Source organism: Varanus komodoensis, unplaced genomic scaffold (genome assembly GCF_004798865.1).
Source record: "Varanus komodoensis strain SLA01 unplaced genomic scaffold, ASM479886v1 scaffold37, whole genome shotgun sequence".
In the NCBI taxonomy this organism is placed as follows: Eukaryota; Metazoa; Chordata; class Lepidosauria; order Squamata; family Varanidae; genus Varanus; species Varanus komodoensis.
This window is the reverse complement of record NW_025335889.1, coordinates 1,046,475-1,070,000: the sequence shown is the minus strand read 5'-3', so window position 1 is coordinate 1,070,000 and position 23,526 is coordinate 1,046,475. Positions and strand designations below refer to the sequence as shown.

The 23,526-nt window shown below is 40.5% G+C and overlaps 1 protein-coding gene across 2 annotated transcripts in view; it reads left to right on the top strand.

Annotated features, from left to right (window-relative positions):
* Positions 1 to 23,526, top strand: part of SLC9A8 (solute carrier family 9 member A8) — a 71,030-nt gene that overhangs the window by 7,281 nt on the left and 40,223 nt on the right. For both annotated transcript variants that reach the window (XM_044440194.1, XM_044440193.1), the window contains exons 2-3: positions 16 to 194; positions 12,190 to 12,270. In XM_044440194.1, coding sequence (XP_044296129.1) covers positions 16 to 194; positions 12,190 to 12,270 — 260 coding nt within the window. The remainder of the gene's footprint in view (positions 1 to 15; positions 195 to 12,189; positions 12,271 to 23,526) is intronic.

The window sequence follows — 23,526 nt, the reverse complement described above, 5'->3', positions numbered from 1 at the left end:
TGTATTCTCTTACAGGTTCACAAATGCTACCCAGGAAGTGTTCAATGTCACCCTTCATACCACTCTGGCCCTCACCACAAAGCTTGTGCTTCCTACACCTGCCAAGCCTATCCTTCCAGTGCAAACTGGGGTTCAAGCTCAACAAGAGGAGCAGTCAAGCGGCATGACTATATTCTTTAGTCTTCTTGTATTAGGTGAATCTTCCTAGTCCTTTTGATTGTATTCTGGAGTTAATAGTGTAGCAGAGCAAGGGAAGAGGAGTGATCTGAAGTGTTATTTCAGTTATGGCATAGTGTTCTATTCAGAGGCTAATAGGCACAGTGTAGTTTTTAGTTTTGAGAAAAAGTATTTAATACCATGTCAGATTTGAGATTTTTTGAAGCATTTCCCAAACAAACAAACAAACAAACGGCAAGGAAAAAAGAAAGAAAGTTTAAAAAAATAAAATACAGACAGACTCAGAGATAATTTAAACAATTTCAGCAGCTAGCTGCTTTCACAGTTAAAATGTATTTTGTTCTAGGCCGGTACATGTACTGCGTATAACAGAGGAATTAGATTCAACTGGTTAGGCTTAGAGGGTCAGATGCCCCACCCAGCAGATTTCCAGGAATAATACATTTTTAAACCGAGATTTTGCCAGTTTTTATGAACAGTTGCCTTGTTACTATATGTTCTTATTCATAGGGATGCAGGTGGTGCATCATACATGGGCACAAAGTTGCATCCATATATGTGTGCTCAAATGACACGGACCTCCTCAGAGAGGTCCGCCTGGCACTGTCGTTACTTCTTTTGGTGCCAGCCTAAGACCTTTTTATTTAAAAAATATTTCAATAATGTTAGATAATATTTATAGGTTTTAATTGTGCAGCCAGGGTGTTTCTGGGTTTTAATTGTATTTACATTATATTTATTTATGTGAGCAGTCCCGAGGCTATAAGCGATGGGACGGCATACAAAAATTCTAAATAAACAAATAAATATTGGGATCTTTTGCAGAGGTGCAATATAGACATGCATTGGACTTAGAAGAAATGGGGAGATTATCTTACCAGCAATGATTCAGATTAAAGCACATGTATAGTGTTTGGGTACCATAAATGTTCACAGAAACAGGATTGCTCTGCTGCATATATGGAAGCTGCCAGGTGTTTTTCTTTTGGGACACCCCCATGCTTACTAGGGACAAATGAACTGGCCTGATGTTAGTCTGTTGCTGAAATTTTGAGCTCCTGGGTAGGTGGCTTGGGCCTTGCCCTGGACGGGGTTGCACTCCCTCTAAAGGACAAGGTCCACAGCTTGGGAGTGTTCTTGACCCAGAGCTGTCCTTGGAAGCCCAAGTGACAGCAGTGGCGAGGAGCACTTTCCTTCAGCTTCGGCTAATCCATCAGCTGTGTCCCTACCTGGAGGAGGATTGCCTAGCAACACACATTGGTTACTTCCCAGTTGGATTTCTGTAATGTGCTTTACGTGGGGCTGCCCTTGAAGACAGTCTGGATACTTCAGATGGTTCAAAATAGAGCTACCAGGATGCTTTCGGAGATTGGGCATTATTCTCATATAACCTCAGTCCTCTATCAGCTCCATTGGCTTTCCATCGAAGTTCGGGCTCAATTCAAGGTGCTGGTTATTACCTATAAAGCCCTAAACGGCTTGGGACCAGGATACCTTAAGGAATGCCTTTTTCCCTATTTGCCCTCCCGCCTCCTGAGATCGGCAACAGAAGCCCTCCTCTGGGACCCCTTTGTGAAAGGAGACAGAGTACCCGGAGGAGGGCCTTCTCTGTGGTGGCGCCCTGACTATGGAATGCGCTTCCCAGAGAGGTCTGCCTGGCACCATCATTATATGTTTTTTGGCACCAGGTTAAGACTTTTTTATTTAATCAATATTTTAATAAGCTTTAATATTGAATTTTATTGTTGTATTTTATTTGCAATCAGTGTGGATGGTCAGTTTATTTATTTTGTAAGTCGTTCAGAGATGCATGTAATTGGACATACAAATTTTATAAATAAATAGTATTTCAGGGCCCCGAAATAAGAGCTCAAGGAATTAGGCCTTCATGTTGCTCCTGATTTGTAGTATATGTGTGCGTGTGTATTCCTTCTCCCACAAGAAAAAGCCTTGAGATTTTTCTGTTATCTTTTCAACAATTGTTGTAGTATGATATGCTTTTGAGGTTTTATAAGCACATTACTGAGTTAAATATTATGATAAAATCCTGCAAGAGGTATGCAGAAGTACGAAGTGAAGCAAGAGAAGAAAATGAAATGAGGATTTAAAAAATGATAACAAAACCATTTCCCTGTCTATTTTAAACAGCCCTTTGTCTTCAGAAAACATAGACATTTGTCTTGTGTCCAGGGCTAACTTGATGTTTGATTAGGCCTAAAATGGAAAATTCAAAGCCAAAGAAAAAGAGACAATACAGAGGAAAGCTTTAAACATTTATGTTTCTATGTGTCACAAAGGTATACGAAGATTTATTTGGAAGGATGGAAGCTTCTTTCCCTTCTCTTCCAGAATGGGTTAGAGTCTTGTTTTCATAAAAATCTGTTTTGAAAGTAGCTGGTTCTGCATTCCATCTCTCCCTGACAATGTTTTTGTGCAACTGTACAGCTGCAGTAACTGTAATAACCATGACAAGCTGGTACAAAATAAACATGTGGGCCAGGGCTGTGCAAATGTGGGCTTTGCTGACTAGCCAGCTATTATCTGTGAGCTCTTTGGAACTCTCAGAAATAGACAGCAGGGAAAAGGCAGAGTCTTGCGCTGAGGTATTGAGAAGGTAAGAAACTGCAAGAGCCATTCTTGCTGCTTAGAAGAAATTATTTCTGTACTTACCTTCCCCAAACATCAACACCAACCAGATGTTCGAGCAAAGGGATCTGTGCAATGCCATGCACTCCACTTACTACGGGATTCTGGGGCAGTGTATCTCAGCAACAGCAATTCTGTGGCAGTGATTGTCCTGCTTGGTGCTGGTGCAGGGACAGAGCTCCATGGAATTCGGCAGAGTCAATATCAAGACAACAGAGAGAGTTTCAGGGTTATCAGGGAAATATGAGGCAAGAATCTAAAGGCTGGTGCACAGACATTGTTCCAGAACTCTGTACCTAGAACTGAGGACTTTTGCATCTGAGCTTTTGAGCCCCACTCAGAGCACAGCTGCAAGTAATGAACTTTGCTCACAAGTATAAATTTACTCATGAGGAATCCTTATTCCTTCGATGGGCACTTCTTCGGCAGCTGCCAGGCCTTGACCTTTAGAGTCCTCCGCTCCTTGGGGCTAGGTGACCATTTGGGATCTTCTTGAGTCTGAGAGGGGGCTGCCTTTGTCCTGAATGGATGGGTTGAGTTATCTCCCCTGAGGGCCCAGGACACCAATCTGCCTCAAGGCCCCTAGAGTGGCAAGTCTTCTGCAATGCTTGGCTTAAGGTTCTCTAAGTCATTCTCCATGGAGGAAACAAACCCAGCAGAATCCCCAACTTTTTCTGTCTGGCCTCATTCCAGGAGTTTATTCTGCATATGCAAGATGATGAGGAAAGGAGCCTAGTACATCTTACTTTGGACAACAGTAATTGTACAACAGTTGTACAATTGTACAACAGTTTGCACAACTAATTTCCATTGCTTGTGACACAATGATCCATCCAGTGCATTGGAGCAAGTGTAGCTCAGTTGTAAGTTAATACTGGTTAACACTTTGAAAAATAAACTTAGGCAAGGTTTTTTACTGCTGAAGTTGGGATAACTTTTTAAAAACATGAAAAAAGTAATGACATAGTGAAGGATTACTACTCAAGAAATGCATCCTATTTGCATTTACCACTTTTTAATTTGTTCTGTTTTTGCTGCGTGAATGCATCACACTTGCTTTCACTTGTCACCATTGAGTAAGTCCTACAACAGTATTCAGCGCAACTTATCTCTCTAGATGGTATCTTTTTATTTCCCCATATAATGCAGTGGTTTGATATGCTTACAGATGCTGTGTACGTGCATCAGCTGTCTTGCCAAAAGTTGTCTGGCCCTTATGCCAGGTCTAATCTGTACAAAATGGCAGATTAGGGTTCTCACTGACCCACCAATTGCAAGAGCAGCCCAGTTGATTACTGATGTTCCCAGTCTATGGGTTATTTGAGGATTATTCCCCCTTTGTTTCAGGAGGAAATAACCCCGAAATATACCACTTGGGTTTGGACAAAATTAAAAGCCATGCCTGGATCTATAATTAGGCAAATGGCTGCCAGCATGTGTCATGAATTAAAGCAAGCCACCAGGTGCTTGTTTTGTTTGTGTGAACATAATCTTAGACTAGTGCTATATAATGCCCACCCACATATTTTATGAAAAAAGTTGACTGAAATGTTTCTCCCCTCTTTCCTCTTATGCAATCTACTCAGATTTTTATGACTTGCCTACTTATTGGGGTTTGCTAAGTTTAGTTCTTGGAGCATAACCTTATTTCCTCATCTCTGAGAACCCTTGAGAACTTTTGCAGACATTCTTTCTGTTTCCACTCCTTTTGCTAACTTGTTGACTACATCACTTCAAGCCCTTTATAGGTATAAGGTTGGGGTTACTGGTGGCTGTTTGCTGGGCTGCTCCTTGTTTGTGAAATGCTATGCAAACATTTATTTAATCAGCAAATACCTTTATGGGGTGTTTATTAATTTTCTTTGCCAATAAGGCTGTAGAAATTCTGCTGAGGCTTGGAAGTTAGGAGTGGAATCTTAAACACATTTTCCATGGAAGAGAAGTTTCTCAAATTAGTTGGACTTAACCTTCATGGGAATGTCTTTAAGATAAGTGTAACTCTTTTTGCTTGATGACAGTTTAACAGTGGTGGAGAAAAGTTGGTGGCGTCTTTGTTGTACTCAAAAGGAAAGTATGCTTTTCCATGCTAGGTTATTGGAAGAAAGAGTGCTTTGGGCTTTTGACAACTTTTCCAGTTCAGAAGGAAAAAGTTGATTCTTGTTCTGATGCTAATTTTATTATGACAATAATAGGAATCTATTGGTTAGTGTTCATGATAATGCCAGCATAAATTCCAGCATTAGCTAATTCTTTCAGTATTTTAAAACTGTAACTATCAGACATGCATAATGCTAATGAAAACAAAAAAATAAATAAAATTGAAACTACAGCATTGAAACTATTGAAACCTTTAAAGAAAATGCCAAAGGCATGTTTTCATTTCACATTTCATCCATCATCATTTAAAGCACAGATCTTTCCCCCTTATATAATTATTATCACTATATCACAATTTTCACATAAAATCAATCCAGCTTTAATTCATGAATTCTCCAGCACTACCATAATTTCAGTAAACTTCAGTCTACTTTCCTTGATTCAAAATGGATATGTAAGCTTTAAAAATTTGATTAATGACCAACAATTCAAATTGAGGTAATGGAGATTTATTTTCAAGTACTGGATAAATAGAGTTCTCATGACCATAATTTTATAACTAATTTCTATTCCAGTTTAACAAAAGATGTCTTGATATAATAATTATAGGTACAAAGGAATTGTTTACCTATGATCAGACTCCAGAACTTGGGCATAACCTCAGATTTTTTAAAAAGGCCTTCTTGGCTATGATGAATATATGTTCATAACTGAGCATAATCCTCTTTTGAAATAAAAATGGCAAACAGTCCTTCTGACACTCCATGGAGGCCTGACTTGAACAAGTGCCTTGCTTGCATTTAATTTGTAGAATCCTTTGTAAAGCTGGGTTCACACTAGAAATGAAGAATCCAATGTGTCCACTCCAGAAATGCTACTTGTTAATGCTTGTGGTGGATAGAGGGTAGCCATGTTAGGTATAGTTGAGTGGATACTAGTTTTGAGCCCAGATAACTTTTCTTTTGTTATGTCAGATGGTTTAAAGTAGCATAGGGTGATGGTTATGTGAATCATTTTGTGATTAGCATATTCATTAGCAGCTATGTAGCAACAAAGATCCAATATGTGCTGACAGTCTAAATGAATGGTGAACCTTTTATTTTCCAGTTGATCATGATAATGACAATTTAAATCAAGATTCCCTTGGTCAATAGAAAAATCCACTGTATCAATCCTATTTAGGGGCCAAATGTACTGCACAGAAGTCATACGAATAAAACACCAAAAGGGGATATGCATGACATAACTTGCAAATTACTGTTCTGCTGAACACATTGCTTTATCAGTAAAACAATGTGATTGTTAAGAAGAAATTGCAATTCATAGTACACCACATCATAAAGTACTAACATACACAAGAACAATGTGTGATACGAGTACTTAGTTGCCCTCACAGTTTTTAAAACATAAAGCAACAGATTGTGCCAATTGAATACATACATGCGTACATGTGTGCAAAATATATTAAGAACATGCTAATTAAGAGTTAAGAAATGCTGGCAAAAATAAAAACCAGTTTTAGAGCACTTGCAGCCATACCACATGCTACAGGACTATGGGCAATAAGAATATTTCAATACTTGAGTTGAACAGACAAAGCAGTTATGTGAAGCATGTCATTGCTGTGATTTTTTTTTTTTTGGTCATTACTTCAACCACAGAGGTGTCTTAATATGTGCCTCCAGTGACATGTTCATGTAAATGTGCATCTGTATGCATGTAATTGACAGACACAGGAATACCAAGGCAGACATGTAGTATGCTCGAGTTAGAATAATTGCTGTACTGGATACTATGAGGAAACTTAGCTTCAGAGTACCTGACAAAGATTTAGGCATACCTGTTTTAATTTTACCACAAGTATTTACAGGAAAGAAAAGAGGTTTGGTTAACACACTCCCTCTACCATTGATCCGGCAGATGACTGTCCTAATAGTAGTGATAGAAGAAGAAAAGATGGAGGAAGGGAGTTAAAGGTTTACCAAAGGAGTGGGAAGGGTGCTAAGGTAATGATGAAGTGGTCTTCAAAAGTATAGGAAGAACAGAGGAATGCAGAATTTCAGTGGTGCAGAGATGGGCATGTGAGGGGTAAAATGGACAGAAGTGTACCAAGAGGTCATCCAGTCACCTTTTATTGTAATAAAGAATGATGGGGGGTTGGATTTGTTGTCTGAGACTGCTACATATATGCATTAAAGAAAAGAGAATTACAATATAATTCTGTATGTGCATACTCAAAAGGCATCCATACTGAATTCAATGAGGTTTGCCAGAAAAATGGGTATAGGATTGGATCCTCACAGCCCTTGTTGATTTAGACTGACAATAGCTTGGGGAGGGGGGATAGTTTTGCTGGGTCAAAAGGAAGGCACTGACTGAAGAAAAATAACTTTTTAAAAATAACCAGGTTTATATAAAACAAATTTGAACACCAGTTTAATACTGTTGATATGATACTAAGAAAAGCAAGTAATCTGTTATGTAAGCTGTCCTGAGATGATTGTCGTAAAGGATGGCATACAAAGGTTTTAAATAAATAAATAAAGACAAAATATGATATTTCCATCCATTAGTTCCTGCTACATGCATATGAAGAGCAACTAAGCATTGAGTGGCAGTTTGCAAGGTCACTCTGGCCCCTAGTACCTTAAATCATGTTTTCTCTCCAATTTTCCAGTAGGATTGGAATGGACCACAAGACCTACAAGAATGGAATCATAATTTTTCACAAGGAAACAAAAAACATGGCAATTCACACCTCACAGTGGTGGAGGAATACCTCAAGTAAAAGACTGACACAAACGTTTTATGAATATTTTTCAACAATATTAGAACACATCTGACCTGACCTGCTGACTGAGGTGTGAAAGAGTCATGACTGCTAGTGCATTGGGTAAGGTCTGTAGTTAGTTTACGGACTGCTCTGGCATCTCCAAGTAGGGCTGGAAAGATGCCCCATCTGTAACCCCTGGGGAGCCATTGTCAATCAGTATGGACCAATAGTCTCACTCAAATGTGTATTTGAGTATTTTTTTGGGGAAAAAAATCATATATCTGAATGGTGGTTCTGCTGCTGTAATGACTTACCTCAGCCCAGGCCAGACTGTGGCCCAGTAGTAGATCTTGTCTCACTTCTTAAAAACCAATGGACTAATGATGTGACTTGGTACAAGACAGTTCCTATGTTCAGAGCTCTAAGAGAAACACGGTTATTTGTATAAATTAATCTGAGTATTAGGGCTTCTCAGGTCAGCTTTTAAAGCTTCTGCAGTTCAGAATGAGACTGGAATTCTGGGAGGGAAGGACCCAATCTCCCCTTTCTCTTATTTTCCCCTTGAAATTCTACCTCCTCCATGAAGGGAAGACTTCTTCTGATTCAGAAGCTTCTTCTGGCTCTGTCAAGCATCAGCTGCATCCAACTATAATGTGTAATGCAGTTCTTAAAAGGAAGATATATCTTTGTCAGCTTTGATTACTACCGATTGGAAACATGTAATCAGGAAGAATGAAAGTGAATCTATATTGACCCCTGAACAAAAAGTTAAAGGCAGATACATAGAAATTAATGCGACCTGAGTTAGTCATAACTAACTGAAGTCCCATTGACTTAAATTGGTCTGCTATAAGCCTGAAAGGCAACTTTAACTCTGAAGCTTGCAAGCTGTGTATGACAGTCCACTAAGGGCTCAGTTTTTGTTCGCTGTTGCTGTGAGCCTTCAAGGCATCTCTGGCTTGTATCAATCCTATGAATGAGTGCTCTCCTGAGTGTCTTGTCCTTGATAGCTCTGCCCAGCACTTGTAAACACAGGGCTGTGGCTTTCTTTATGAAATCAGTCCATCTTATAGTCAGTCTTCTGCCTTTGACTTTCCTCAGCATTATTGTCTTATCCTGTGTGTCCCTTCCCATGATGTGCCCAATGTACAACTGCCTCAGTTCCATCATTTTTGCTTCCAGGGAAGGTTCTTGCTTGATTTGATCTAGGGCCCTCTTGTTTTTCTAAGGGTCCAGGGTATTTGCAAAGTTCTCCTTCAGCAGCATGTCATGATTGCTTCCATTTTCTTCTTGTCAGCTTTTTTCACTGTTCTGCTTTAACAACCATATGTAGTAAACTGGAATACAATAGTGTGGGTGATATTGCTGTTTTGCTGGAATGCTGAAATGGATTGCTTGGTATGATCCACCATGGGTTTCTTACGTTTTTAATTCACTGCTGCTTTCTGCCAGTAATATGCTATCATCCATATATCTTAAATTATTGGTGTATCTTCCACCAATTTTCACTGCTCTTTCTTCTTATTCTCATCCAGCTTTCCTTATGACATGTTCTGCATATAAATATAAATTGACCAGACAGGGAGAGATAAATACACCCTTGTCTGATGTCTTTGTCTGTGTGAGAGCATTCTGTTTCTTCATATTCTGTCCTAACAGTCACCTCTTGTCCACAATGCAGGTTACCCATCAAAACTATCAGGGGCTGAGGAGCAGCCATTGCTTTCAGAACCATCCATAGCTTCTCATGATGTATGCAATCAAAGGGTTGCTGCAGTCTGTAAAGCATAGATTGTTCTGAAATTATTATTATTATTATTATTATTATTATTATTATTATTATTATAACATTTCTATGCCGCCCCTTGCCGAAACCTCGGGGCGGCTTACAACACGATAAATACAATGAAATACAATAGCACGTAATAATAAATTACCATTAAATACAAAATACAAAAAATACATTGATTTACAAATATAAGATTAAAATTATCAGTATAAAGTATAAAATTATCAGTATAAAATTGCTCTGATAGCCGTTTCCTTTTCAGAACCCAGCTTGGATTGCAGGCATTTCCTGCTCTATGTAGGGTAAAGTTCTTTGTTGCAACACCTCACGTATCACTTTGCATATATAGTAGTGCAAACAAACAAACAAACAAATGGCTTTTTAAACAGTGGGTTACAATATGTTATTTGGGGAAGCATTCAGCTTGGTGAATTACAAGGTAGGTAAGCTTGCATAGAAGTGAGAAAGTTTTCCCTTTATTTTAGAAGGATTTAATGTTAAAAGATGTCTGGAGTAATTTATGTTCATGCTGTATCTAGTGGGAGCAGTTTGCTATCTTCACTGCAGTAGAGGTGACACATTTGAGACTTTGCTTTTGAGTGGGAGTCAGTGCTGTTTAATTGCCTTCTTTTGGAGGCTTGCTGTAACTTCTGAAGTTAACATTTTTGTTTTCAGCATTTCAATAGCCAGAAAATGGCTACTAATACATATCTGTACAATGAAATCAAAAGTGAAATATCCAGTTGTGTCATTACTTTTTAATTCTCAGAACTAAGTAATTGAAGAGAAGAAAGCTTGCTCTCTTTTTCATGATTTGCAAACATAATGTATCTTTGATAATCAGCTGAGGAAGAACATAGAATCTGGGAGTGGATTTATCCTATTTTCATTGTTGCCTGATGTATTTCCTTTGCTCCTGACCTGGCTCTACAATGGTGGATACTTCAGGTGATCACTAGTTCAGCATCTCCCTGAACCTTCTCCAGAGTCAGGAGATCTTATGTAGTGAACATCCTGCCATTACAAAACAAGCACCTTCAGAGATCTTGTAGCCTCATCTTTATGCATGCTGCTAAAATGTGACATTATAGTTTCCCAGGGGGGCATTTCCACACCTGCATGCACACACAGAGCACCTATTCAGTAAGTTAGAGGTCCTTGCATCTGATTATGCTTCCTTTGAATCAGAAAAGGTGGAGCTGCTGTCTTTTGGTTGGTTATGAAAATTAAACAAGCTACACTATATAATGTAAAACAACCAACAACATTCCTGATTCTAAAGTCTCATTGATTAAGTTAAGGACATTCTTAATTTTCTTTCATTGAATCTTATGGAACATAAAATAAGCATTCCGAACATTGGTGACATTGTGGACTTAGGGCAGTATGCAGTGCTGGCCACACAGTAGCAAGACCTGTCACTAGTTAGCAGTTTTTGAAGTATTCAGAAATAAATGGAATGCTTATTTGTGAAATGGGGCAAGGCTGCAGAGGTTGCCGCTCTGCTTGATTAGCCTGTTCAAGAAAGATGTCTTTCTATTCATTTCTGGGGTTGCTTTAGGAAGCACTAGTTCCTCTTAGGCTAGAGGCAGGTTCTACAAGCACTATGGATCAAATGAAGGTGCAACAGATCTGTTAAATACTGCCCTTATTATTCAGAATACCAAAGTGCAATGGAAGGCCATGTTTTAGAACTCATGCAAGATGTTGCCTGGGAAAGCTAGTCTGTGCAGGTCTGCTTTGTTAGAACAGAACAAACTGCAGTGGCATGAAAATAATGTTTTCAGAAAAGCTAGAACTGTTTGTATAGCAGCTATGCCATGCCCACTCCTTGTAATTCAGTTTGGATGTTAGGGATTGATGGACAGGTAAGGAAACTTTTATTCGTGGAATATGTGTATGCTGCTGAGTCCTGATCACCCCTGCCCTGTCTGAAGCCCTCAACATCATAGTGCCCTTGCTTCTGATGGGGGGCGTCTGCAGAAATGACTTATTAGGTGCTTAGAAGCCTAGAAACAATTTTAGTTAAATTTCAGATAGTTGCACATGTGCAAACACAATTCACAATTCTTGAGATTCAAGCCATCAGTATTTCTTCTGGCCTGAATGGAAAGAAATTTTAATTCTTCTCTTCCCCAGGATAAAATGTTAAGAACTTATTTTTAGCAAATGCTTCCCATTTCTCATACCATAGCAGTCCTACAGTTGCTAAATAAAGTCTAGCAAGAGTAATGTGCTCTGAGGTTGGAGCAGAGAGACTGAATTTGGAGTCTTTCCACCTTTGTCACTTTCCACAGACAGGGAGAAAGTACCAGGCCAGCTGCAGGCTGAGGTCACAGGTGTGCCCTTGGAGGCAGCCTTTTCAGGATGTTCCAGGGCATGGAGCAAAGGAGCCAGGCTCCACCAGCATATATAGTATAGGCAGTTCCTCGGCTTCCCCTCCCTGCACTCTCAGGCAAAAGAATCAGATGGCTGAAGTTGGCTGCCTAAGTCTTATGCAGGGCAGGGGTACTTGGCCATGCACCTCCTGCCTTCCAACTCTCCCACCTCCTCAAGGTTCAGAGGGTTGCAGGCAGGCATATTGGAATATGCTGTTATTTTTTTCCTGTCATCAAATTCTAAATTTCTAGGAAACTGCACAATTTGTCTGATCATGTATTTGTTACCATTCTGCCCATACTTAGATGTCATTTTATTTTCTCTCCAGCTATCTGCATCATATTGGTGCATTTATTGATACGATACAGACTACATTTCTTGCCAGAGAGTGTTGCTGTTGTTTCTTTAGGTGAGTACCTATTACAGTGCGAAAACTTAACTGTAGATCTTGTATTCTAATTGTTCAGGCAAAAGATGGTCTCTGACATCCATTCCAGAATCCTCATTCTGAATCCTTTATGTTTTATGCTTTGTATTTTTTCATTTCCATATCTATGGAACAGCCACCCCACTGCAGCCTGCCTGGCCAACCTTGTCATCTCTTTGGTGCCAGGTTAAAGAGAGTCCTTAATGCCAAGGCTTTTAAAGGTCTACTTGGCTACCCAGGGGATTTCTCATCCCAGATATTTTAGTAAAAATTTGGCTTGAGGGGATTATCCATCCCAGGTGTTTGACTTTTTACAGGGTCATTCTTTACTGTATGTTTTCACTGTTTTAAATGTTTAATACTTATTTGATTTTATGATATTTGTATTGTATTGTTTTGGTTTTATGGATTGTTATAGACCTCCTAGATATCATCAGCTATGGGGGATATAGCAATGAAATAAGTATAATTGTCATTTTCTCAAAGAATCTCAAGGCAACATTTGTGTCTCTCCCTTCTCCTTTTACTTTCATAGCACCTGAGGCAAGTTAGGTGGAAGAGGGAAAGTGGCTGAGTTCATTCAGTGAGTTTCATGGCTAAGCTGAGTTGAAGTTCTTGGTCATAGTCTAGAACTCTAACAAGTAGGTCACACTGGCTTCCTACAGAACATAATCAATGCACAAATGTGTTGCAGGATGGAGAAGGCAGGGCACAGGCTGTCCTTACGCATGGGGAAAAAGCAAAATCCAGGCACTTGCCTACGCATTTGGCCTCTGCTGGGAGGGGCCGTTAACAAAGGCCTTCTTGGTGCTGCTCATTATGCAAGGCATGCTCATGGCTGAAGGTTTTCCCAAAGATGCAGGGTGGATTCCCCCCCCCCCCCCAGTGCTTTATTTGTCCCTGGGAAGTGTTCCAGTTTCCTAAGTTCATAAATAACAATGAATGGATGTCAATTGCAAATGCCATGTTAGGCACGCTTGGCAGTTTCAAGTTTGTAGAAGAGTGGTTGTCAGTATATCACACTTAGTCCTTTGGGTTGTTCCAGTTTATTGGTGTTTCAAAGTAATTTTCAATACCACTGTTTGTTTTTTCAATTTGAATTCTGTAATTAAATGCCAGTATCTTTCCATTTTTCCAAGTATTAAAAAGCCACATAACATAACATTTAAGTGTGCACTCCTGTGCATGTTTCAACAGAAAAAGTCCTACAACTCCCACCGTGCTGGCTGAGGTATGCTGGGGGTTGTAGCACTTTTTCTGTCTAAATATGCGTTGGACTGTGCCCTAAATCATGTTAAGTGTGCTTTATTTCCCCCTCAAAAATTTCAGGTCAAATATTTGTGGTGTATTTTCTTAAAGTCTTTTCCCCAGTTCCCTTGCTGTTGGAGAGCATGCTCATTTCCATTGAGTGGTGTCCTGTGGCAGTAGCTGGCCTAGATATATACAGTGCTGCTTTATTTTTCAGAAGGAGATGTACTGCAACTAACTCTTCAGCATTCAGAGCGCTCTGTAGGTCACTGCATTAGGTTGGAGTTGCTGGCAGACACTTAAAAATGTCACTCAGGCAAACCGTATTGCAAGACGTCCAAATGCTAATGGCCAAGACGTATTCTGCAACTGAATCGCCTACAAAAATGTGACCAACAATTCCCAACGTTTTGACATATGATAACTAAGTTGGCTGCTGTGACAGAACTGAAACAAATCAAATGGGGAAAGGAGGTGGGGATATTTAAATAAAACAATAGTCATATTTATTTATTTTATTTAGATAATGCTTTTTTCTTGTAAGGAACCCAAGTCAGCTCACGTAATTCTACTCTTCCCCATTTTATCCACACAACACATTGGCTAACAGAAATGCAATAAAATATGATACAAAAATGCATAAATAAGAACAAAGAATTTAAAAAGGAAAAAACTTACAATATGAATAAATTAATCAGGGGTCCACAAACTTTTTGAACAGGAGGCCATTGACAGGTGCCAGCGGTGGCTGCAGGTAGCCAAGGTGGTGTCAGCGGGGAGGCTGGGCCAGTGTGTGGGGGGGGGGGCGCACGCACATGCACACGAGGTGAGACGGAGATGGGGGGCCATGGGGCGAGGTGCCAGCTTGCTCGCGAGGAGATCATTTTCTCCAAGCATTTCCAAAGCAACCTCCTTGTGAGCAAGCCATGCACGCACCCAGTGAGTGCAAAACCTGTGGGGTGGGCTGGTTAAAAGGGCATGGCGGGCCGGATCCAACCCGTGGGCCTTAGTTTGAGGACCCATGATATAAATCATGCAGAACAACAACAGCTATGAGGTGGGTTATGCTGAGAGGCAGTGACTGATCCAAAATCATTGAGTGGACTTCATGACTACATGGGAACTAGAATGCAGATCTCAGCTCACCCCTCTAATCACAGTGCCACACTGGCTGTCATGCCTCTTTTGCCAGGGAAGGGAGGCTCCAGGGGCCCAGCGTGAGAGCCCAGTTGGGCTTAATTTGACTCCTGGGCCTGAGGTTCTTTCTGTACCCTTAATCTGTTTTTCTGTTTATTAGATTTCTCTCTCACCTGTTTTTACTGCAAGAAACCCAAGGTGTCTTACATAATTGTACATAATCCCCTTCTTGTTTATATTATCTTCACAACAAGGCTCTGAGGTAGGTAAGGCTGAGAATCAGCAACCTAGTGATGTTTCTCAGGCAGAGTGTGAGAACAGCCTGCCTGGGGAAGGGAGGAGAACATGTCAGAGCAATTGAAGCAATAGAAATTGAATTTCTTTGCCCAGTAAGGGGTGACATAACTCTCTTTTACTCTCAAGGCAATCTGTATTTGAAGCAGATACAGCAAAGCTTCCTTGAGGGTACATGCCAATGAGCATGCGCTGAGAACATAATCCTTGTAGCCTAAGATCTTACAGCTGCTGCAAGATTATAGAGCATCTTCACTATGGTGTTATGAGGCCATGTCTGTCACTAGGGGATAAGAGAATGTCACCTTAAATTCAGAGCAAATTCTTTGTCTCTTCCAATGTATTTGAAAAGTTCAAAAACCAGATTTTGCTGATCTATTGGTTTGGTATGCTGGTGTAACTGAGTGAATGTTCCTATTAAAGCATCATTTTTGTATATTCTTGGTTCTTCATTTTTATTTCTATTTTAAGGTTCAATCCTATGCTTGTATAGGCAGCAAAAAAGTTCATGCTACAAGAATAGCAGTGTGACAAGTTCATATGAGTCAGTGAGTGCCTTTCCACTGTTAGACGTTGTGCTGGTTCAGATATGTTATATACTGTATAATATTATACCATAATTTGGAACTCCGTGAAAAAGCTTTAAAGTGTGCATACTTCCTTCTTCCCCATTTCTTCCCTCTATGTGGTGCAATTCCTTCTTTCCTGTACTGATATGAGGCAAATCCTAGCTTGTTTCATCAGAACCAGCCATCTGTGGTTTGGACTTGTCTTGAAAACTGGGATAGTTAATTGCTATTGATTCTGGTTACCCGTTCTGGCTTGCAGGGCATGTGCAAAGCACAGCTTGCTAATTCAGATGGAATATTGCACAATAGCTTTATTTGCTGAAATCAGAAAACAGGAGGAACACTGGGGAGGGGAGAGGAATTGTGAGCCAGGAGGTCTTTCAAGGTTCATTTTGTAATGCGAAACTGTTTTGCTGATGTCAGAACCATTGGCAGAGACCTCTCCTTGCTTTCTAGAAAAAAGTCCAGGTGGAAAGTATCAGCCGTTTGGAAAGCACCTCATCCTCTAGTTTTTAGAAAATGAAACTGCCAACTTGATAGTGCTTTTGTTTGAATTTATTCAGTTGGAAGACTACATAGTTAGGGTGACTGCACTTCTAAAAGGTTATTGGAGAGTCAGAGAAGGTACAGAAAAGAGCAGTCACAATGATCAAGGAACTGAAACAACTTTCAGTTCATTTCATGAAGAAAGGTTACCTTTGTGGCATTTTGGCCTAGGAAAAAAGATGAGGTGGACATGATTAATGCTTTACAACATTATGTATGGTGTGAAGAAAGTGAGTAGGGAGAATTCCTCCCCTCTTTCATAGTATTGCATCCTGGGCTCATCCCATGAAGGAGAATGGTAAGGGTTCTCAGGACAGACCAAATGGAATGCTTCATACAGTGCATAAACTGTTGAATGGCTTTAAAAGGGAATTGGCCAAATTTCTGGGGGAGAAGGCTATCAGTGGCTACCAGTCATGATGGCTTTATATTACCTCCAAAAGCAAAGAGAGCATTCCTCTCAGTACCAGATGCTGGGAAAATGAGCAGGAGAGTATTTTGGGGACTTAGGTCCTGCTTGTAGGCCTCTGTTTAAGCACTGTTGGAACTGAATACTGGACTAAAGAGGTGTTTGGTCTTCTCTAGCAGAGCTTTTCATATACTCACCTTCCATGAGGCTACTAAAGATTAGCAAAGGGTAAACTTATCCTGAGTGAATTTGTATGTTCCTCAAAAAATAACAAGTTCACCCTTGTTAGTGAAGAGGTTTCAATACAAAATCTCATTTTGTGTTTACAAGTTTTTGCAGTTGTACAATATCAAAGTGCAGCTTGAGAACTGTAGTTTGGAAACAGAAAACACATTGTGATTTTGTATATCTTCTTCCTGGTTTGGTTCTTTTTTTTTTTTTACATGGCCTTTCTACATAATGTTATTTGTTGTCTCTCACCAATCACAGAAAATAGTCAGAGATTGACTGAATAGTAGTTCATTGGTAGTAGTAGCATTGGTAGTTAAAAGAAGTGTGTTCACATCTATTTGCCTGTTGCTTCAAATTATTATTGTTAAGGTGGTTGATATTTGTGTATGACTTAACTAGAATAAAATCTCCAAGTGGCCTCATCTGACCAGTTTAGCACATGTGCAGAAATTATGTTATTTTGATGCATACATGCTCATGTTCTGCAGTTTGGAATCAATTTCAAGTTTAACTGTGAATCTGTACACACACTGATTCAGGCTTTTTACAAAGATGAGCATTATGAAATGTTGAGTTTTGATTAACAAACTGACTAATTAGGGTATCATTATTAAGAGCTCTTAAACCAGGAGGTAGGCAGAAGAGGAGAAGCCCAGGCCTTGTGGCATCAGTTTCTGAGAGACTATGAATGGTCTGAAATAACACTATTTTATGTCACATTTTGTTTTGTTTCACTCTTTTTAATTGCAAATTATCTTTTGGGTGGCTTGGCAGAAATGCAAAAAAGTGAAAAAATAATGATGTAATATTAGGGTCCTCATAGAGTCCTCGAGCACCTTTCCTTTTCTGGTCTCTGAATGTCTATTGAACCTAGTAGTGTACCTTGAAAAATTCAGTAATTAAGAATAATGTGGTATGGTTCCACAGATCAGTTTTGGTAGCAAAATATGCAATCATCAAGTAGTGGAAGTCAAAATAACCCCCAGATATAGAGCAGTTGTTTCAAGACTTGGTACAGGTAGCACAGGATTGGGTGACACACAGCAAAAGGGAGAGCCGTGATGAATTTTCAGAAGTATGGATCAAGTCTTTAGAAGTATATACTAATCAGGAAGAAAATAATATAATTATTTTGCAGTGTGTGCGTGCGTTTTTCAAAAAACATTTTATAGGGGAAAATGTGTTCCTTGTTTCTAAGAACAGATGGTAGGTAGATTGTCTGTTAGAGAAGATGCTGTGTTTGTGCCTATGAGAGCACTGGGAAGAAAGGCTTTGGTATTATAAAATTGTCTCTTGTGTGCAATACTGGTCTGTATTCTATAAACTTCCATAAAATATAAAGCATGGCTAATAGAATTTAAATCTCATAATGAGCCTGATTGCAGTGGTTATAAGATGCAACAGATGCTGTGAAAGTGTGCTATCCAGGAGCAAGGCCATTTTGCCCCTTGTCTGCTGCTCTTGAAATGAGGCATCGCTGTTGCTGTTTGTCATCTTTTAGTTCCATGCATTTTCCTGGCAATGTCTGCAATTGTAATAAGCTCAGTTTTCTGGAATTATACAAAAGGCTTTGAGGAAGGGCAAGTGTATTGTATTTCTGGCAAGCACTCTTCAGTTTTGTTAGAAATTGGAATGTTGCAACACTGTTGAATGTTTTGCCAAAAGGATCTTAACTTCAAAGCAGCTTTGTGCTGAGGAGAAAAGAAACATTCCCGCAAACCTCATGATTCTTTACTGGAAGTTTCATTTCATGGCCCAACCAGTTTTCAGATAAGATTTGTTATGCTACCTGCACCAGGGAAACCCAAATTGCATGCCTTTGCTGGTTTACAACCATAATAAAATGTATTGTATGCTGTGAATACTTGAAATCTATATTCAGGTTAACTTATTCAGATAGCATTTTTGCTAAATTTTATATGCTTTGATTTTTAAACATTTCCTCTCTGGATTTCTCTGTACTGTTGTATTCGCATCCCCCAAACCAGTCACTATTTGGTAGCATTGCAAGATGATCTAATTGGCTATGAGTAATTATTTTTATCTAGTAATAGTAAGATGGTAATTTGGTCATCATCTTGGTAGGTCCAGTTGAATACAGTTTGTATCTATGCTTAAATATTCTGTTGTATTATTGCACAAGGTTAATATAGAAGAATCCTGTTTTAATTAGCAGCAGTGTTACCTATTTAGAATCTAATCCTATCTACCAGTGGCAGACAACAATGCAACCCTCTAGTTCCCACTTCAAGTACCAGCTGTTTTCTGGACTGTTAGAAGCACATCTGTGCTAGGAAACAAGTGTGTGCTTCCCTTCCTCTTTGTTTCCTAGCGGAATCAGCAGGATTTCAATGTGAGGACAATGTTAGCCACTCCTGCCTGTGGTGGAGTAGGGTACAGTTCCCACAGGGTTATATGGAGAGGACGATGCTGGCAGCCAACACTCAGAAGTTACCCTCTCTTGCTGTACAAGACTGTGCCACATGGAAAACAACAGTCCTTCCTTCTGAGTAAGCATGCAGAAGATGGTGCCTTTAGGGACAAATCTCACATGCTTCTGCCTTCTTAAGTCCCTAATTGCATGGGCCCCATAGTAATATGTAATGGTACAGTTAATATTGAATACTTACTAGTAGGGACAAAAAAGATCTCTGTGGCTTACAAGAAATGCCTACCTCTCTCATAATACAAAAACACAAGGTCATGCCAAAAAACTGATTGGTGGGAGATTCAGGGCAGATCAGTGTAATACTTCACATAGCACTGTGATTGTATGGGGAGGGAACCTCAACACCCCCCTCCCCCATTGCTTTCATCACCATGAGCCTTCTTGGTCAGCAGTGTAGTGCCTTTAATGCAAAAATGGGTACAAAGAGAGCAGGGCCACCTGGCCACTTCTTACAGAGGCTTAGCCAAAGAGGAGGCGGTCCCTTTAACTCTAGGCATGTTCCTGCTTGCCCTGCAGGGAGCAGGGCCTTTCCCCATTGCAGGTCAGTGCCTCCAGGAGGTCAGTGCCTCCAGGGGCTGGCTTCCATCAGCTTATGTAGAGCCTCAGCTTTCATGCTGGCAGGCCCCTTCTCAGCAGGCTCCTTCCAGTGGCACACACAGCAGGACAATTCCTTTCCTCTCCAACTTTCCACAGGCTGTGCTTCTCCCTTGCAGAGATTTCTCTTCCCAGGAGCGAAGGATGAGTTGGGTCCACCCTTAGACCCCTGCCTCTGCCAAAGACTGAGAGTTAAGCTCCTTTCCTGCCCCCACCAAGTCGCACTTGCCTACTGCCTCTCTCCATGTACCACGTTCCCCTCCCTTTCCTTGCTTTTCCCTTTATCTTGCCGAGGTGCCTTACCCGCCCGCCCCCCCCAGGTCTATAGCTATACTGTTATTGTTCTATTTTGTAACCCACCCAGAGAGCCATTTTGGCTAAAAGTGGGATAGAGATCTAATAAACAAACAAACAAGCCTCTACTGAGGTGTCTCACAGTTCATTTTGATTTACAAAAATGATTCATTGGACATAGCATGAAGCTGTTAGTTTCATACTAACAGTTTGAATAAAAGGTAAAGGTTTCCCCATGATATTATGGTCCAGTCATATCTGACTCCTGGGAGCGGTTCTAATCTCTGTTTCCTAGCCGAGGGAGCCAGCGTTTGGCAGACAGTTACTGTGGTCATGTGGCCAGCATGACTAAGCACTGAAGTACACAGAGCACTGTTACCTTCCCACGGAAGTACTAGCTATTTATCTACTTGTATTTGTATTTCAAACTCCAAGGTTGGCAGGAGCTGGGACAGAGTAGGAGAGCTCACCCTACCTGCGGATTCAAACCTTTCAGTCAACCAGCCCAGAGGCTCAGCAGTTTAACCCACTGCACTAGTTCTAATTCTGGATAAAGGCATTCCAGCCAATAACAGAGAAGACAATTATATGACTGAATTAAAATACCTACCTTTGTGTAGCTTACATTAAGCCTGTAGTTGCTTAAGCTACACTCCTGGGTTGCTATATGGGATTGTTTCCTAACCATCTCCTCTCATTTAGGAAATGTCACCCAATTTGAAACAAAATCAACTGCTATGTTTTACATGCGTGCCTTTGTTGCCTTCCAGCAAGATGTTCATGGTGCAACCTCTCTGGGCATAAAGCCATAAACCCTGAGGAAATTGTCATTTGCACCTCTCTGTTTTCATAAGACTTCTTAATTGCAAAATGAGCAAACATTTCTCAGTATTGCGGGATACAGGGGTTAAATCAAGCTATTCTGTACAATCCTTAAAGTAGTTTCAAAGATGGTTGTTTTGTTTTTATCTTCTTCATTGAGTTTCTTCTTTCTGCTTCCATTTTCCCACTTCATTCACCACAGCCATCTGTACTTGAGACATTTTTTCATAATTGTTCAGGGCAGATGGGCAGATCTGCCAGGCCATTTAGTGGTCATTTAACACAGAATAAAAATATCTTTGGGGCAGAGAAATCCAGTGTCTCCAAAACAGAATCTCAGTCACTATAGGATGCTGCAGATCTCCTCCTTGGTTTCCATAAGAGTATGGAGAAGGTGCTTGATGATGGATCCTCTCCTTCATCCTTCCCAGCCCCCTCAGCAGCTTCTATTTCCAAGATCACGTCAGTTCAGGGAGGGTGCAAATGGGATGTTCTGGTGGGAAGGGAGAGGGAAAAAAGACATGGATCCACAAGATACAGAAGTCACTTCACCTTCGGAATGCCTTCCCCGGAATGTAAGGAGGCCCATCTACCTAGAAAGGAGAAAATTAAAGAAACCGTATCCTCCATTTGCTTCTGCTTGGCTGTTGCCAGCAGGGTGTTTCATGCAGGCTTTGGCTGAGAATTTTATTCATGTTGAGGACCTGAAATCAGGTGCTAGTAGTCCTTTGCTGGCATGACACTGTAAATAATGTGCCTGGTGCTGATGCAGTGCCCTGACTCCAGCCATTAGTAGTGTTAAAAACTCACTTGGACATTGTATAAATTAACTACACGATGCTCTTTTTGTACAACTCTGTCAGAGGGAGAAGGATGGCAAAACCTGTTCGTGCATTTTCATTTTAACAATGACTTCTACACAACCCTATCTACTTTTTTTGTAGTAGCATTAATACATAGCATTTCTTAAAGTTAAACTATTTACCTCTAGGTGGTTGAGGGTTGTTGTGAGGATATAATTGAGAGAACTCAGAGGCTAACATAAGCTACCTTAATATAGCCTACAGAGCTCTCGCTTTCATTTCTCAGAACCATGTTTTCCTGTGTAGCTACAGAGAATTTCCTGTACACTTTCTTGCACTGAAATAATTACAAAAGAAATGGTGTTTCTATAATGCCAGCAATTGCCCTGTTAGATGGGCCACTGCTGTGACCACTTAACTCACAATGTAGCTGAAGTTGAAGGAACAGTGTCTTGGCACTGGACCACCTAGGTTAGAACCATACCCCTTCTGGCTGCTAGTCTTTGGTCAGCACTAGCTTGAGTAAGGAATGTATGAGAAAGTAGAAAAGACTGTATGAAGTTGCATTTAGCGTTAAGGAAAAGAGTTGCTAGTCTAGCTGTTGCCAAGTCTAAACCCAGATGGCTGATCTCCTGACCATGCAAACCAGTGTTACAGCTGCACTGGGAAAATACCAGCTGAGGAGACTGTGTAAGTAGACCAGGGGTAGGGAGCCTCAGGCCTGGGGGCCAAATGCAGCCCCCCTGGGGTCCCAGTCTGGTCTTACAGGGTTCTGCAAATGCCCGTGCCCCCTTCCCCTGTTACCCAATAGCCAATTAGAGCGAGCATAGTTAAAGGGCTGGACTGGGGATCTGGGAACTCCAGGTTCTAGGCCCTGCTGAACCATGGAGCTCACTGGGTGACTTTGGGCCAGTCACATTAGACTCTTCGCCTAATCTAACTCATAGGATTGTTGTTGTGAGGATAAATTGAGAGGAGACAGTGAATAATGTAAGCCACTTTGAGTTCCTTGAAAGGGTACAACCTAAATATAATGAATTAATAAGCAAACAAAAATAAATAGTGGTTTCCTGGCTTTTGTGCAGTCTCCCACCCCTGCAATTTAAAGGTTGTAATGCTTCTGGTAATACTTAATTAGGGGCAGTAAGAGCTAAAATGAGCTTTAAGTTAAAATGTGCTGGTAGTTTGGTAGGTTTGTCCTCACCCTTTTGCCTGTGGCCCCACCTATTTTGGCTTTGCCCACTTCTGGAATGCAGTCCCTCTTGAGAGTGCCTCCACATTCAGATAGAGGCCTCAGGCTGTTCAAATCTTTCTCCAGTTTGCGCTGCTCCACTTGAGTACCCTGCATATCTGTTTTTGGTTTTGTGTTCCTTGTGGCAGGAAGGCTTTACTACAGTTAGTGAAGAGTCACCTGCACATCTCTTTCATTGTGTTGCCAGTAAATGTAGGAAAAGCAAACCAGGATTTCTTGTTACTACTGCGTAAAGTGACTAACAGAAGAAATGGTTGCCTCACATACTGTCTTCCTTCTTGGGATTTCATTTTACCAGAATGGCTTTCTCTTCTGATGTTTCAGTTCTTTTGTTCCTTCCACAAACCTCTTTTTTGCAGTGTTGTATGAACTGTCCTCCTCAGACACCTTGAAATTTGTATGAAGGCAAACAAGCTTCAGCTTTTCAAGTTGTCCTACATTATAGGAAGCATCTCATCTGATGTTCTTTCGAATGCTTCAGTAGGTCAGAATGGCATCTGCCTGTTTTAAAATAGCTGCTTTCTGACCTACTTTCAGGTCTCAAAACCATGTCTTCCTGTGTAGGAATAAAGAATAGCTCCTGTATGCTT